General features: G+C 40.6%; 1 protein-coding gene across 2 annotated transcripts in view; it reads right to left on the bottom strand.

The window, feature by feature from the left end:
• The window catches only part of TTC4 (tetratricopeptide repeat domain 4), a 28802-nt gene that overhangs the window by 8892 nt on the left and 2456 nt on the right, over positions 1-17454 (bottom strand). For both annotated transcript variants that reach the window (XM_031669193.1, XM_017961744.3), the window contains exons 4-8: positions 14371-14448; positions 12807-12931; positions 6268-6354; positions 2956-3170; positions 705-786 (exon numbers count right to left, since the gene is read on the bottom strand). In XM_031669193.1, coding sequence (XP_031525053.1) covers positions 705-786; positions 2956-3170; positions 6268-6354; positions 12807-12931; positions 14371-14448 — 587 coding nt within the window. The remainder of the gene's footprint in view (positions 1-704; positions 787-2955; positions 3171-6267; positions 6355-12806; positions 12932-14370; positions 14449-17454) is intronic.

Genomic DNA, 17454 nt, shown 5'->3' with positions numbered 1-17454 from the left:
ATAAAAGCAAATAAAAAGGAAGACAGTTCTGGCTGGGTGTGGTGGCTCACACCTGTAATCCCAGCACTTTGAAAGGTCGAGATGAGTGGATCACTTGAGGTCAGGAGTTCGAGACCAGCCTGGCCAATGTGGTGAAACCCCATCTCTACTAGAAATACAAAACTTAGCTGGGTGTGGTGGCATGTGCCTGTAATCCCTGCTACTCAGGAGGCTCAGGCAGGAGAATTGCTTGAACCTGGGAGGCAGAGGTTGCAGTGAGCCAAGATCAGACCACTGCACTCCAGCATGGGTGAAAGAGTGAGACTCCGTCTCAAAAATTTAAAAAAAAAGGAAATTCTGACACATGCTACAATATGTATGAAACTTGAAGACATGATGTTAAGTGAAATAAGCCAGACATAAAAGGACAAATACTGTATGATTCCACTTATATGAAGTACTTAGAATTTCAATTTGGGATGATGAAAAAGTTTTGGAGATGGCTGGTGGTGATAGTTGCACAACAATGTGAATGTTCTTAATGCCACTGAACTATATACCTAAAAATGGTTAAAATGGTAAATATTATGTCATGTATATTTTACTATAATTTTCAAAAAAAAAAAAGCAGTCAGTTTCTCCTCCCTCTACCAGCCTTCCCCCCCACCGCAAAAAAAAAAAAAAAAAATTAATTCCATAGAGGAACGAAATAAAACTTCTCTTACCTCCAAATTATCAGGGCAATATTTTTGCTCTAGGTCCCAAGAGGGTGTTTCACCAAACATCACCATTAGATGATCAATAAACCTAAGGATAAAATGTGTACTTTCTGGGTATCAATAACTCATGACCAATTTTCCCACATCAGTCCCCAGACACTAATTCAAAGTTATCTAGCATGTATAAAACATGAAATGCAGGCTTAACCCATTTGACAGCAATACCCAAAATGTGCATATGTATCACTTGTCCTATTATGACATATTTTTTTTTCTTTTGAGACAGGGTCTCACTCTGTCACCCTGGCTAGACTACAGTGGCATAATAGCTCACTGTAGCCTCGACCTCCAGGCTCAAGCAATTCCTCTAACTTAGCCGCCTGCATAGCTGGGACTACAGGTACATGCCACTATGCCTGGCTAATTTTTTTCTTTTTCTTGTGGAGACGGGGGTCTCCTATATTGCCCAGGCTGGTCTCAAACTCCTGGGCTCAAATGATCCTCCTGCCTCAGCCTCCCAAAGTATTGGGATTACAGGTGTGAGCCCTGCACCTGACTGACAGGATTTTCTTTTCTTTTTTTTTTTGAGACAAAGTCTTGCTCTGTCACCCAGGCTGGAGTACAATGGCACGATCTCTGCTCACTGCAACCTCCACCTCCCAGGTTCAAGCGATTCTCGTGCCCCAGCCTCCCAGGCAGCTGGGACTACAGGCATGTGCCACTATGCCTGGCTAATTTTTTATATTTTTAGTAGGCATGGGATTTTGCCATATTGGCCAGGCTGGTCTTGAACTCCTGGCCTCAAGTGATCCTCCTGTCTTGGCCTCCCAAAGTGCTGGAATTACAGGCGTGAGCCACCGTGCCCAGCTGACATAATTTTCTTTTTTTTTTTTTTTTTTTTTTTTGAGACGGAGTCTCGCTGTGTCTCCCAGGCTGGAGTGCAGTGGCGTGATCTCGGCTCACTGCAAGCTCCGCCTCCCGGGTTCACGCCATTCTCCCGCCTCAGCCTCCCAAGTAGCTGAGACTACAGGCGCCCGCCACCACACCCGGCTAGTTTTTTGTATTTTTAGTAGAGACGGGGTTTCACCATGTTAGCCAGGATAGTCTCGATCTCCTGACCTCGTGATCCACCCGCCTCGGCCTCCCAAAGTGCTGGGATTACAGGCTTGAGCCACCGCGCCCGGCCGACATAATTTTCTTTAAACAGATTCAGGGTTAAAAACCTTTCTGGTCGGGTGCAGTGGCTCATGCCTGTAATCCCAGTACTTTGGGAGGCCGAGGTGGGAGGATCATTTGAGCCCAGGAGTTCAAGACAAACCTGGGCAACATAGAGAGACTCTGTGTCTACCAAAGAATTAAAAAATTACCCAGATGTGGTGGTATTCACCTGTGGTTCCGGCTACTTGAGAGGCTGAGGCAAGAGGATCACCTGAGCCTGGGAGATGGAGGCTGTGATGAACCATAATCACACCACTGGACTCCAGCCTGGGCAACAGAGTGAGACCTGGTCTCCAAAAACAAAAAAGATTACAAAAAAAATTGTCTTACAATTAGACTTATTCTATGCATTAACCCTATGAAATCACAAGATACATACATACATATATATATATATATATATATATTTTTTTTTTTTTTTTTTTTGAGACAAAGTCTTGCTTTATCACCCAGGTTGGAGTGTAGTGGCATGATCTTGGCTCACTGCAACCTCCACCTCCCAGGTTCAAGTGATTCTCATGCCTCAGCCTCCTGAGTAGCTGAGATTACAGACGCCCAGCTAATTTTTTGTATTTTTAGTAGAGACTGGGTTTCACCATATTGGCCAGGCTGGTCTCGAACTCCTGGCCTTAAGTAATCTGCCTGACTCGGTCTCCCAAAGTGCTGAGATTACAGGCATGAGCCACAGCGCCCGGCCTCTCTATTTTTTTTCTAATTAATATTCACTTAAGTTGCTATGCATGTATTACCTAAAATGACTTCATATTTCACCAGTGATGTATACCACTCTTTGGCAAACACAATACTGTGGTGTTACACATACTAGCCCAGTCAGTACGATGATGAGACTTTTGTCTGTTGTTGCAAACCTAGTCAGTCAAGGTTCAGTCAGCTACAGGATAGAGAGATTTCACACCAGATTGTGTGAAACCCTCTAAACCATTATCTTCCCTTCTCAACCAAAAATCCACTTGTCCCTCCTGTCACAAAAAGAGACAGCATGCAAGTAAAAGTAGAGGGCTCCTGGGCAAGTCAGTACCTGGAGTCCTCATGAAAAGCAGAGATGAAGTCCGACTGGGCATACTCTGGGTACAGAAACAGCACAGGCCAGCTCAGCCTGCCCTGGTCATCTAGACTCAGCCTGGCTCCATGGGGGTTCTCAGAGCTGAGTCCATCCAGGAAAAGCTCACCTAGACCTTCTGAGGGTGAATCTTCATCCTCACAGGCAGCTTCTGAGAGCCTGATATTCCTAGCCTGGGTTAAAGACAGAAACACACACATAATGCACATCTTATTGTGTGGGAGGATGCAAACCCATTTTACTGAAGTAAAGAAACCATAACACTTGGCTAATTTTTTTATTTTTTATTTATTTTTATTTTTTGAAGAGACTAGAGTTTCACTATATCGTCCAGGCTGCACAATTAACTTTATTTTTAATTTAATTTTCCCCATCCATACCCTGAATGAACATGGACATCTTTAACACACCAAAAAAAAAAAAGAAAAAAACCGTAACAATGGGAGCTCCGAGGGACAACGCTACACACAATCCATCTTCATTATCCCTGAGGCCTGGCGCATAGTAGGTACCACTTACTTAACTCACCTTCATTGGGCATCTACCTTGTGCTGGACCCTGTGTCACAGAGACCTAGACATGGTTACCTGCCCTCAAGCCTCTGCTCAATATCAAGTGGTGAGACAGCTATGAAAATAATGATGATATAAGGTAAGAAGTGGAGTTGGGGAACCACAGATGATGGAATAATTAATTCAGCCTTGGGGGCTGGAGGTGACTAAGATATGCTAGGCCTTGAACAATGACTTTGAAAAGCAGAGAAGTTGGAAGGGAGGGGCACTTAGAAGGGAGGAAGAGCATTCCACTCCAAAGAGCGGCCTGTGCAAAAGCACAGAAAAGATCAAGAAGGTAGCCTGTACAGAAATGTCAAATGTTTCAGTTTAGCTGGGACATGGAATATTAGAAAGACTGTGCACTGACTTAATCTTGACTGTCTCCCAGACATGGGCATAAAGCAAGAGTCTGAAATAGTAGGGTCACCTCTTATGTAAGCGTGCAGGGGCTCCTAAGGTTAGCACATGAGGGGAAATGACATGCAACCAAAATTAGATTTGATGATATTCCCTAAATTGGAGGTTAGCAAACTTTTTCTTAAAGCATTAGATATGAAATATTTTAAGAGTTCTGGACAATGGTCTCTGTCAAAATAAACTACTCAACTCTGCCACTGTAGTGTGAAAACAGCCATAAGTAGTAAGTACACAAACAAATAGGCAGGGCTGTGTTCCAATGGCTGCAATTTGCTGACTCCTCCCTTAAACCATTAGTAAATACAGCATGCATGGCTCTGTGTACTGTTGAGAGTAATTCTTATGTATGTTAAGTTTGAGATGAAGGGTTATACTAAAGGAGAGAACCAAAAAAACAAAAAAAGTGTGTATGCAAATATCTGGGTGTCTGGGCATCCCATATTCTACATTTAAGAAAATGAACAAATCCCTTACTGTGAATGAGAATTAGATGAAAAATCTGGAGTATTCTAATCTGTTTCATGTGTTAATACATGTAAACAGACTGTTGTGGGGAGGGAATAGTGGAGTATGTTTTAGCAGTGTTAAGTTTCTTAATGTCAACAAGTAATATAAATGGTGCATAATTTAACTAAACAAATAATAAAAAACCTATCCCGGCCGGGCATGGTGGCTCACGCCTATAATCCCAGCACCTTGCGAGGCCGAGACAGGTGGATTGCCTGAGGTCAAGAGTTCGAGACCAGCCTGACCAATATGGTGAAACCTCGTCTCTACTAAAAATACAAAAATTAGCTGGGCATGGTGGTGTGTGCCTGTAATCCCAGCTACTCGGGAGACTGAGGCAGAATTGCTTGAACCCAGGAAGCAGAGGTTGCAGTGAGCCAAGATCACACCACTGCACTTTAGCCTGGGCGACAGAGCAACGTTCTGTCTCAAAAAAAAAACAAAAACAAAAACAAAAAAACAACAACGACAACAAAAAAACCTATCCCATAATCTCCCAGCAGATACTCCGTCCTTCATGAAAACCAAACAAGCTCAAACAGGTGACTCCCTAGGTATCAAGGTTAAAGCAAGATTTGGGTCAGACTACATACATTTCAAAATACAGAAAAGAGAAAGGGAAGGTAGGATTTTATTATTGCTGTTGTTGTTGTTATAGGAGCAACATCCAAAAATGTCAAACTTTCTCAAGATGCAGTATAACCCAGTGGTTAAGAGCAAGGACCTGGCTCTAACACATGTGAGCTGTGTGAGGTTTCTTTACCTCTCTGAAACTATTTTATTATCCAGCAAAACAGAAGCAAGATAACCTATCTCAGAAGGCCATTGTGAAGATTAAATAACACTTAACCCAAAGCAGGTATTCAGTACAGTAGCATCCCCTTATCCATGGTTTTGCTTTCCGCAGTTTCAGTTGCCAGTGGTCAACCATGGTCTGAAAATACGAAATGAAAAATTCCAGAAATAAACAACCTGTACGTTTTAAATTATGCACTGCTCTGAGTAGCAGATGATGAAATCACAGGCTCTGCTCCTTTGTCCAGCACATCCATGCTGTAGATGATACCCACCTGTGAGTTAGTACCCATCTCAATGATGAGATTGACTGTCATGGTATCATAGTCTCTGTATTAAGTAACACTCATTTTACTTAATAAGGACCCCAAAGCATAAGAGTACCGATGCTGGCAATATGGATATGCCAAACAGAAGCTATAAACTACCTCCTTTAAGTAAAAAGGTGAAACTTCTCAGCTTAATTAAAAGAAAAATTGTATGCTGAGGTTGCTAAGATCTATGGTAAGAGAAACCTTCTATCTGTGAAATTATGAAAAAGGAAAAAGAAATTAATGCTAGTTTTGCTGTTGCTGATGTACCTCAAACTGCAAAAATCATGGCCACAATGTGTGATAAGTGCTTTAGCTAAGATGGAAAAGGCATAATATTTGTAGGTGGAAGACACAAACAGAAATGTGTTCTGACTGATGGCAATCAGGTTTGGTACTATTTGAGATTTCAAGCATCGCTGTGGATCCTGGAACACATCTGCCTCAGATAAGTGGAGATAACTGTATATGTTACTGAGACCAACACATGCACACGAGTGAGAGAGCTGACTGAACTGGGGTGGCCTGACTCCACAGCCTGGTCTCCTCTGTCACACTGCTTTACCAAAGTAGAAAGAAAATGAACAAATTCCTTCAGGTAAAGCATCCCAAGAAAGGTTCCCAACAAGCTTCACAGGATTAGTGGATTTAGCATGACCATAAAAACCTCAGGTTTGAGAACTCACCTTGATGGCCTGGAGTAAAGCCTCATTCTGATTCCTCTCCTTCTTTTCTTTCAAGCTGGCTTTCCTCACATCCCTCTGTTCAATTCGCTAAAAATGAAATTTAGATGCATCAGCTCTAGAGACCTGGCTTCCTCTTCTATTGCCCCAGCCTGCTCCTAAATTATTATCTCTGATCTCTATCCAACCCAAGCTCCTGTGTTAAGGAATACCAGTGGCCAGATTTTAGCTCAGTAAACATTTAATAAGTACATGCCTAGATGTCAGACCCAGTGGCAGCTAAAGTTTAAATTTACTTCCTGTATGTACCCAAGGAACTCACAGTCTACTGAAGGGTTGAGGGGTACAGACAAGTAAAGAGCCAAGTGTAACAGGTGGATTATGTACTACTCTGGTGGTGTGAACCGAGTGCTATGAAACACAGCCTGGGTGATAGAGACCCTGTCTCTATAGACGCTATAGATTTTTTTTTTTTTTTTTTTAATTATAACCACCCTAGTGGGTATGCAATGGTATCTTACTATGGTTTTGATTTGCATTTCCTAATAATTAATGATGTTGAACATGTTTTCATGTGCTTTTTGGCCATTTGTGTGTCTTTGGAGAAGCGTCTATTCACATCCTTTGCTCATTTAAAAAACTGAGTTACCTGTCGTATTGAGATGATAAGAGTTGTTTATATATTGTAGATAAAACTCCCTTATGACTTACAAATATTATCTTCCATTCTGTGGACTTTCTTTTTTTTTTGTGGAGACAAGGTCTCACTTTGTCGCCCAGGCTGGTCTCGAATTCCTGGCCTCAAGTGGTCCTCCTGGCCTGGCCTCCCAAAGTGCTAGGATTACAGGTGTGAGCCACTGCACCCGGGCCCTTTTCACTTTTTTCTTCACCTTTATCTTAACCTTTTCATTTTTTTGATGGTATCCTTTGAAGCAAAAAGTTTTTACTTTTGATGAAGTCCAATCGATCTACTTTTCCTTTTGTTGCTTGTGCTTTGTGTCATATCCAAGTTCATGAAGATTTGTATCTATGCTTTCTTTCAAGAGTTGTGTAGTCTTAGCTCTTACATTTAGGTATTTGATCCACTTTGGGTAACTTTTTTATATAGTGTGAGGTAAGGTTCTAGCTTCATTCTCCCACATGTGAATATCCAGTTGTCCCACTGTCATTTGTTGAAAAGATTACCTCCCTATTGAATGGTCTTGGCACGCTTGTTGAAAATAAATTTCCCATAAATGTGAGGGTTTATGTCTGAGCTCTCAATTGTATTACATTGACCTATATGTCTATTCTTATGCCAGCATCACAATGCCTTGATTACTGTAGCTCTGTGGTATGTTTTGAAATTGGGAAGTGTGAGTCTTCCAATTCTGTTTTTGTCTTTCATGATTGTTGCTTATTCAGAGTCCCTTGAATTTCTATATGAATATTATGATTAGCCTGTCCATTTCTACAGAGAAGCCAATTGGACATTTCATACAGATTGCACTGAAATTAGCCAGATGTGGCATTACATGCCTGTAGTCCCAGATACTTGGGAGACTGAGGCAGGAGGGCTGCTTGAGCCCAGGAGTTTGAGGTTGCAGTGAGCCATGATCTTGCCACTGCACTCCAGCCTGAATATTAGAGCAAGTTCATGTCTCAAAAAAGAAAATTACACTAAATTGATATATTAATTTTGGGAGTATTGCCATCTAACAATATTAAGATCTCATCTATGAACATGGGATGTCTTCCTACTTACTTAGGTCTTCTTTAATTTCTTTCAACAATGTTTTCCGTATTTTTAGAGTACAAGTGTTAGCTACTTTTGTTAAATGTACTCAAGTATTTTTTGATGCTATTGAAAATGGAATTGTTTTCTTAATTTCATTTTCAGAGTGTTCATTAAAAATCTACAGAATACAAATGATTTTTGTGTACTGGTGATGTTGTTTCCAACAAGCTTGCTGAACTTATTTATTAGTTCCAAGAGTTTTTTAGTGGATCCCTTACGATTTTCTATATAATGTCATGTTGTCTGCATATAGATGGTTTTGCTACTACTTCTCTTCCACTCTTCCTTTTTTTTTTTTTTTTTTTTTTTTTTTTGAGACGGAGTCTCGCTCTGTTGCCCAGGCTGGAGTGCAGTGGCACGATCTCGGCTCACTGCAAGCTCCGCCTCCTGGGTTCACGCCATTCTCCTGCCTCAGCTTCCCAAATAGCTGGGACTACAGGTGCCTGCCACCACGCCCTGCTAATTTTTTGTATTTTTAGTAGAGACAGAGTTTCACCGTGTTAGCCAGCCAGAATGGTCTCGATCTCCTGACCTCGTGATCCACCTGCCTCGGCCTCCCAAAGTGCTGGGATTACAGGCGTGAGCCACTATGCCCGGCCACTCTTTCATTTTTGAAGAATAGGTTTGCTAGATATAGAATTCTTACAGTCTTTTTCTTTTAGTTCTTTGAGTATGTCATTTACCTGCCTTTTGGCCTTCATGGCTTCTGATGAGAAAGCTGTTAATTTTCCTTAGGATTTTTTGTACATGAAGAGTCATTTTTCTCTTGCTACCTTTAAGTTTCTCTTCTTTGTTTTTCAACAATTTGATTACAATGTGTTTAGGTATAGATCACTTTAAGTTTATCCCACTTAGAGTTTGTTAACACTTTTTAGATGTATACATTAGTGTTTTTCACCAAATTTGGGGAGTTTTTGGCCAGTATTTCCCCAAGTATTCTTTTGCCCATTTCTCTCTCTTCTCTCCTTCTAGGACCCCCATTATGCCTTTGTTGGTATGCTTGATGGCATAGTACAAGTCTCTCTTCATCCTTATTCTTTTCTCATTCTGTTCTTCAGATTGGATAATCTCAATTGATACATCTTTTTTTTTTTTTTTTTTTGAGATGGAGTCTCGCTCTGTCACCCAGGCTGGAGTGCAAAGGTGCGATCTTGGCTCACTGAAAGCTCCGCCTCCCAGGTTCACGCCATTCTCCTGCCTCAGCCTCCCGAGTAGCTGGGATTACAGGCATGTGCCACCACGCCCAGCTAATTTTTTTGTATTTTTAGTAGAGATGAAGTTTCACCATGTTAGCCAGGACGGTCTCGATCTCCTGACCTCATGATCCACCCGCCTCGGCCTCCCAAAGTGTTGGGATTACAGGCGTGAACTACCGTGCCCGGCCTCAACTGATACATCTTAAGTGTGATGATTCTTATTACTGCCTGCTCAAATGTGCTGTTGAGCCCTTCTAGTGAATTTTTCGCTTCAGTTATTGTACTTTTCAACTACAGAACTTCTGTTAAGTTCTTTTTAGTAACTTCTCTTTGTTATATTCTCTATTTGGAAGACATCATTCTCATACTTTTTCTAGTTCTTTAGACACTATTTCCTTTCATTCTGAGAAGATATTTAAATTAGCTGGTTTAAAGTCTTTGTCTAGTAAGTCCCACATCTAGGCTTCCTCTAGCTAATGACCAGACAGTAAGTCTTCCAATCTTTGTCAAGAGGCTTTGTGTACATGTTGAAGCACACTTTTATCATTCACCGAAGCAGTTTACAATTCTACCTTAGACTTCACCTCCTGCTTGCAGAGACTCTGAGAGCTTAGGATCTTCTCAGGTCTTTCCTGAGCACGTGTATAGCCCTACACACATATGTGACCATCTAGATCTCCAGGAATACTGGAGCTTTTTGGAGCCTCCACAGAATTTCATTCCCCAGTTTTTCCTTTTAAGCTTTATGATGCACCTGTTGTTTGCTCCAAGTGTTATCCACTGCTTCAGCTTCTACAGTCTTTAACAATTGCCTCTAATTGTTTTTGACAAATTCTCTCCCACCTTTTCATTCCCCCTATTTTCTGGCCCTATGTAAAAAAGCTTTTTATACTGGGTAAGCTCCAAGTCGGGTCATATAAAAATAGCCCTGTGAGCTGGGTCTTCCAGGGATCCACCAGATGGTCAAATCATGACAATTCTCTGGGGAAAGGCTTTGAAAGAGCTCCAATCCTGTTCTGCCTCCTCTGGTGGCTGCAGGCTGCTCATTTTCACCATGACTGTGGGCTATGGGCTTTCAAGGCTACTGTGGAACTGGGGAGGAGGGAGATGAGAATAGAGTAAGTTAAAATGTCACAAAGCTATTGGCTTTCAAGGCTACTGTGGAACTGGGGAGGAGGGAGATGAAAATAGAGCGAGTTAAAATGTCACAAAGCTTGCTGTTCTTACTGAGGTTCCATCATTTTTCTTGAATAAATATGCCCCAGATTGCTGCAAACCTCCGGTTCATTTCCAGAGTCCTAGAAAAGTTAATTCTGACCATTTTTGCCAGTTTCCTCATTGATCTTATAGAGAAAAAAAAAATTTTTTTTGAGACAGAGTCTTGCTCTGTCGCCCAGGCTGGTGTGCAGTGGCGCGATCTCGGCTCACTGCAAGCTCCGCCTCCTGGGTTCACGCCATTCTCCTGCCTCAGCCACCCAAGTAGCTGGGACTACAGGCGCCCGCCGCCACGCCTGGCTAATTTTTTGCATTTTTAGTAGAGATGGGGTTTCACCGTGTTAGCCAGGATGGTCTCAATCTCCTGACCTCATAATCCACCCGCCTCGGCCTCCTAAAGTGCTGGGATTACAGGCGTGAGCCACTGTGCCCAGCTGGAGAAAATTTTTGAAGGTCTTTAGTCTCCCACTGTGACTGACACTACCCCTCTCTATTTTTTAAATACTGTTTTTATTAATTACTGAGAGAGTTGATATATCCACCTATTTGTGGATTTGTCTCTTTCTTCGAGTTGTCAAGTTTTGTGTTACACATTTTGAAGCTGTTATTAGGTGCCTACACATTTAGAATTGTTAAATATTCTTATAAGCTGGTCCTTTTATCATTTAAAAAAATGCTTCAATGGCTGTGCACAGTGGCTCATGCCTGTAATCCTAGCACTTTGGAAGGCTAAGGCAGGAGGACTGCTTGAGCCCAGGAGTTTGAGACCAACCTGGGCAACATAGTGAAACCCTATCTCTACAAATTTACAATTAAAAAAAAAAAATTAGCCTGGCATGGTGGTGCATGCCTGTAGTTCCAGCTACTCAGGAGATTGAGGCAGGAGGATCAGCTGAGCCCAGGAGGTAAAGGCTGCAGTAAGCCATGATCATGTCACTGCACTCCAGTCTGGGCAACAGAGCAAGACTCTGTCTCAAGAAAAAAAAGAAAAAAGGCTTTACTTCATCTCTGGTAATACTTGCTGCCTTGAAGTCTACTCTGTCTGATATTAATATAGCCACGAGTCTGTTGGCTATATGCCAAGTACACAGGAACCCAGAATCAACTTGTACATAGGGCAATAATTCAGCTATTCAGCAAGCAATGTCACCTAAACCTAATATCAGGGTTCTGGGCCTTGAAATCTCCCTTTAATTGTGACTGTCCCCAGTAGCCCTCTAGACATTCATTCCTGTATATACCACTTTCAGAAATTCTGGCCACACCCAATTACCTAGGCTCAGAATTCTGTTATTGAGCCATGTGGGTCCATAGAGATCTACCTTTTCTACCATTTCATATGACCAGAATGACCTCTGGTCATTGCTGATGACATGTGACATTTCTGGCACTTAATAGCTAAAATAATGATTAAAAACAGTAATAATAATGGAATACCATCACTACCCAAAATAATACCCAACATTTAAATAGCATTACTGTGTATGTTCCAGGTGCTATTTAAAAAACATTACTTATGTTAAACCATCTAAACTATATAATAACCCTATAAGGTAGGAAGTATTTTAATCCTCCTACTACTAGTGAGGTAGCTAAAGCACAAAAAGATCAGCAAGTTGTCCAAGTCACACAACTCTCATGAAGGGAGTCTTCAAATTCAGGCAGTGGCTCCAGAGTCTAAGCTCTTAGCCACTGTGCAATACTGCCTTACATGCCTGTTAATAGAAAGCCAGAACTAGTCTTAAGGTCTCTTAATTCCTGGTTTCGGTCTCTCTTCATGGCTTATACTATGGAATGGAAGTATATAATATATACTAGGAGTCTTTAGCTGGCCCTGAACATGTGACATTGTTATGTGACTGTATATAGTAAAGGTATCTAATTTTGCCCTGGACAAGACATATCTCCATTCAGATTGATGGGGATACATTCTGAAAAATGCACTCATTGTTTTACAAGCATCATGGAATGTACTTACACAAACTGAGATGGTATAGCCTGCTACATACCTAGATTATATGGTACAGCCTATTGCACCCAGGCTACAAACCTATATAGCACATAACTACACTGAATACTGTAGGCAACTTGTAATATATGCAGAGTTCCATCATTGAATGAAACACTGTTATGTGGCACATGACTGTACTACCACTATACACACCATCTATCCTTGCTTACCTCTATATCACACTATAACTGTTTACTTGTCTGTATTCTCCATAGAGTTCCAAGAGTAGGGACTAGTTTTGGGTTTTGTTTTTAAAAAGTTACAATGACTTGAGAGACACAATCTTGGGAATGCTAATTAATGCTACTTAGCAAATGCTAATTGGCTGCTGACAGTCACCAACCTTCAGCTTGTCTGCTTTAGCCCTCAATTCCAGAAGCTTCTTCTCTTTGCCATCTATTTGCAGTCCCTCATCACACCAGTTCACGGCCTCGGCAAAGTGTTTCAGTTCCAGATGGCATAAGGCACCTGCAGAACCCAGAACCCTTAGGATCCAAGAACAACATGCATGGAAACAGCCTGCTCTGAGCAAGATCTCCCACCCCTACCAACTACTAGCCAGTACCCTGAAGGCAAAATGGAGGATAATGCCCCTTATACTGCAGTCCCCAGACAAGCAAGAATATTTTTTGTGTCCTAAATCAGAAAATTCCCTAAGGTCCATTTAGTTCAAAACTCCTGTAAGTCTCCCTGGTATTAAGGGCTCTTAAAGTAGGAAAAGCTGTAACTTAGTGGCAAACCATATAGATCAAGGCTAGAAATCTGGCTGTGTCATTTACCAGCTAGACCTTAGACAAAGGACCAAGCATATCCAAGTTTTAGGTTCCTCATCTACAAACAGGAAGAATAAAGTCCTTCCCAGATGATTTTTTAAAGGAGGAAAAAGCAGAATTTGCTTCAGCTATTCATCAAGGCAGTGGCAAGGCGAAAGACATTAGGTCTCTCCTAATTTTGTTCTTTACGGCTACCAGTTGAAGCTGCCTCTCCCCCATCAATAATAATAATAATAATAATAATGGTATCATGTACATCTTTCTCCATTTAGCCTCTTTAGGTTTTCCACAGAATTTCAAAATATAAGAATTGTAAGGGCTTAGATGTCAATAGAATCTAACCCCATCTTCTAGAGATGAGCAAACTGATATTCAAAGTGGGTGTCTTGCCAAGGTCACACTGTAAGTTAAACCAACAACTGAATCAAGGATTACACACTTCCAGCCTGAAGTAAATTCCACAGGACTACCTAGATTCAATTTATCAGTCAATCTTTGTTCAGTATCTTCTTTTCCTACAGCTGAGGGACATGGATCTGCCTACTGCCCTTAACCATGAACATTTAAAGAGGCATAATTTTGATAAAGCATTCTAAGCTGGTCCATGGGGATGCAGGGAAGATTAATATGTGATGAATAAATTAAAGTTTGCAAAGCACCTATGAGCTTCTCAAAGAAAAGGTGAAGTATAAAAGTAATAAAAGCACTATTATTACATAGAAAGGTCAGACTACAAGAGAAAACATAATCTGAGAACATCTCAGCACCAGAGTCATCAGCAAAGGTCCCACAACTTATCTTTTAATTAACATTAACATGGCATTTGAAGACCTTTGCTTTCGATCAGCTAATCTGGGGGGGAAAAAAATATCAGAATGTGGCTTTGCAACTGCTTTGTTTTAATTAATTTTATTATTTATTAATTTAAAATGACGGGTTTCTATTTCTCTACGAATTCTTAAAAACATAAAGGGTTAAGTCATTCTCTGAGGAATTCTTTTAAAAGTGGCATGTTGCTGCTGATAAGGAACAGGAACTTAATACCCAGACTGCAAAAATAAGATGACTTTATTAGCACCCTAGCACCTCCATATCAAAGCTTTAAATGTCATCCTGTAGTTCTACAAGACTTACCTCTTATTATTGCTTTGAGGTGGCAGGGTTTTAGCTTTCTGGCAGCTGTCACATCATTGAGAGCAGAACGAAAATTGCCTAACAAAACACCATTTAGTAAAAGAGAGAAGTTTTGAGATCAAAATGTTTCCAAAATTTTATACATAGTGACAAAGACACTGTTGTACAATCTTGGGGAAACACAAATGAGAGCAACTGTTTTTTGGCTGTACTCATCAAGAGCCTTAGAAATGTCTGTAACAGGCAATCTACAGAACTGTAAATGACTAGTAAGCACATGAAAAGATGTTCAAGATCACTATTGATTAGGAAATTAAAATTAAGAAATTGCTAAAAGTTAGACAAATAATATCTAGTATTAGAAAAGATATGGAAAAGGGGCACTCTCAGGGTAAACTAGAAAGCAAATTAGCATGTACTTTGTGCATATACTTTCACCCAACAATTTTCTTCTGGAAAATCATCAAAAATACTTGAACAAATGTGCAGGGATAAATGTAAAAGCATGTTAACTACAGCATTACTTTAATTGTGAAAAGCTGGAGATAACCCAAATATACTCGATTTGGTAATGATTACATGAATTATGGTAAATCCATACTATTGAATGCTATGCAGCCATTAAAAAGAATGAGATAGATCCTCATGTAAGAGATATGGTAGGATGTCTGTTCTATATTGTTTTAAGTGGTAGTTCTATGAGTACAGAAGAAGCCTATTTTTAAAAAAAACAAACCAAACTAAATATCTAGACACACATGTATATATTTGTAAGTGCATTAAAAAAAAAAAAGGTATGCAATCACAAACATACCAGTTATCCAAACTAGGAAGCCATGAGGTATACTTTAACTTTCTGGAGTATACTGTAATTATTACTTAATGGTTTAGTATTTACTTAAATCTCTAGCCCAGGGGTCAGCAAAATATTTTGTAAAGGGCCAGATAAATATTTTAGGTTTTGCAGGCCACATGTGGTCTATTGCACATTCTTCTTTGTTTTATTACAATTCTTGAAAAATGTCAGAAACATCTAGGGAGGTGGCTCACTCCTGCAATCCCAGTACTATGGGAGACCAAGGTGAGAGGACTGCTTAAGACCAGGAGTTCAAGACCAGCCTGGACAACATAGCAAGACTCTCTCTCTCTACAAAAAAAATTTTAAAAATTTGCTGGGCATGGTGGTACATGCCTATAGTTCTAGCTACTCGGGAGGTAGAAGTGGGAGAACTGCTTGAGCCCAGGAGTCTAAGATTGCACTAAGCTATGATCACACCACTGCACTCCAGCCTGAACAGAGTAAGACCCTGTCTCTTTAAAAAAAATTTTAAAAATTAAAAAAAAAAAGTATGGAACATTTTCAGTTCATGGCAAGCCAAGGGGCCAGAGGTGGACTCTGAGTCACAGTTTGCCAAATCCTGCTTTAGCCTAATGAATAATCAGAACTATTAGAAAAATATTATGACTTTATTTGTTTTTACATTATTTATAAAAACCAAAAAGTAGCCTATATAGTCAACAATACTAGACTAATAAAGCAAACAGTATAAATAGTGGCATGTCCATATGATGCAACTTTAGCTATTGAAATAACATTCAAAAATGATTTTTAATGACGGACGAAATTGTTTTGTTATAAAATTAAGTGAAAAAACTGAATATCAAACTGGAAGAACAGCAGGATCTCAACCATGGGAAAAAATGCACATGAAAGTGATCCAAGGACTTTTAGTTAAAGGAGGCAGACTGAACACATACATTTAACTCAATCTCCACTCTCTGGCCCATGAAGACAAAGAAAATGAGAAGGACACAGAACACAGTCTGAAAGCTGGAAAACAAAGGGACAAGTAACTGATGTATCAGGCTTAAGGAAACTGAATTCTAAACCAGCAGAGGGAAAGCCCAAAAGCTACGAAGCTGTACTGCAGAAACTACAAAGTACCCAGGATTCAGGAACTGATGGCACCAGGTACCTCTGGAAGTAGGGGTGAAGGTGGGTTGAAAATCTACTTAATCAGAGTCCCATATCCCTTACCCCTCTGCTGCACCAGTGACCTACTCCTCCCCTATTCCACCAGGTGGAAGGCTGGAAGACAACAGACCCTAGCAGACAACAAAACAGTGGGTCTCTGGACTGGAACCCCCAGGCACAAGGGTGATTCAGTAAAGGAAATATTAAAGATTGAGCCCTTGGTCCTCTTCTCCTACTTGGTTCCCAAAGTATCAATAGCCAGGATTTCCAAAAAGAGAAAAAAGAGTAAAAAAGAAAAAGAAAAATATCAAAGAATTCAAGGAAATTTCCTAGAAACATGAGTTTCCAGACTGAAAAGCTCTACCGAGTACCCAACACAAGGCACAATGTTATAAAATTTCAGCACACCAGCCCGAGTCCTAGGTCCTCTCTAAATTCTGTGATAACAAACACAGGTCTAGGCTGGGTGCAGTGGCTCAAGCCTGTATTACCAGCACTTTGGGAGACCAAGGCAGGTGGATCGCTTGAGCTCAGCAGTTCAAGGCCAGCCTGAGCAACATAGCAAGACCCCTGTCTCAATTTAAAAAAATAATTAAAAAAAGAAAAAGAAAAAACCCACAGGTCTAACATAACCAAGGCTAGTCACCAGCAATACTACTTAAATAATCATTTCCCAAATTTAACACTACAGAACCTGCATGAGGTTACTGTTAACTGAAGAGGAAGCTTACAAAATTTGAGAAACCCAGGGTAAATTTATTTTCTTGCAGGCTATCTCAGTGTCTTTAACATGTTAATGTGTACTGCAAATCTCTAAGAAGCAGCATTTTCCAAACTTCCTCATCCTCCTCCAAACTTCCTCATCCACCAGAATTACTGGTGGCTCACATCTGTAATTCCAATACTTTAGGAGACTGAGGCGGATGGATCACTTGAGCCTGAGTTCGAGACCAGCCCAGGCAACATGGATAAACCCTGTCAAAAAAAAAAAAAATGTAACACAGTAAAAAATATGAATAAATAAAAGAGTTAAAATTCCTCATCCAAGCAACTTTTTAGAAACAGGGTCTCGCTTTGTCACCCAGGGTGGAGTGGAGTGGCATGATTAT

The sequence above is a fragment of the Papio anubis genome, chromosome 1 (genome assembly GCF_008728515.1).
Source record: "Papio anubis isolate 15944 chromosome 1, Panubis1.0, whole genome shotgun sequence".
Lineage (NCBI taxonomy): Eukaryota > Metazoa > Chordata > Mammalia > Primates > Cercopithecidae > Papio > Papio anubis.
Note: the sequence above shows the minus strand (reverse complement) of the source record. Positions and strands in the feature narration are given on the sequence as shown.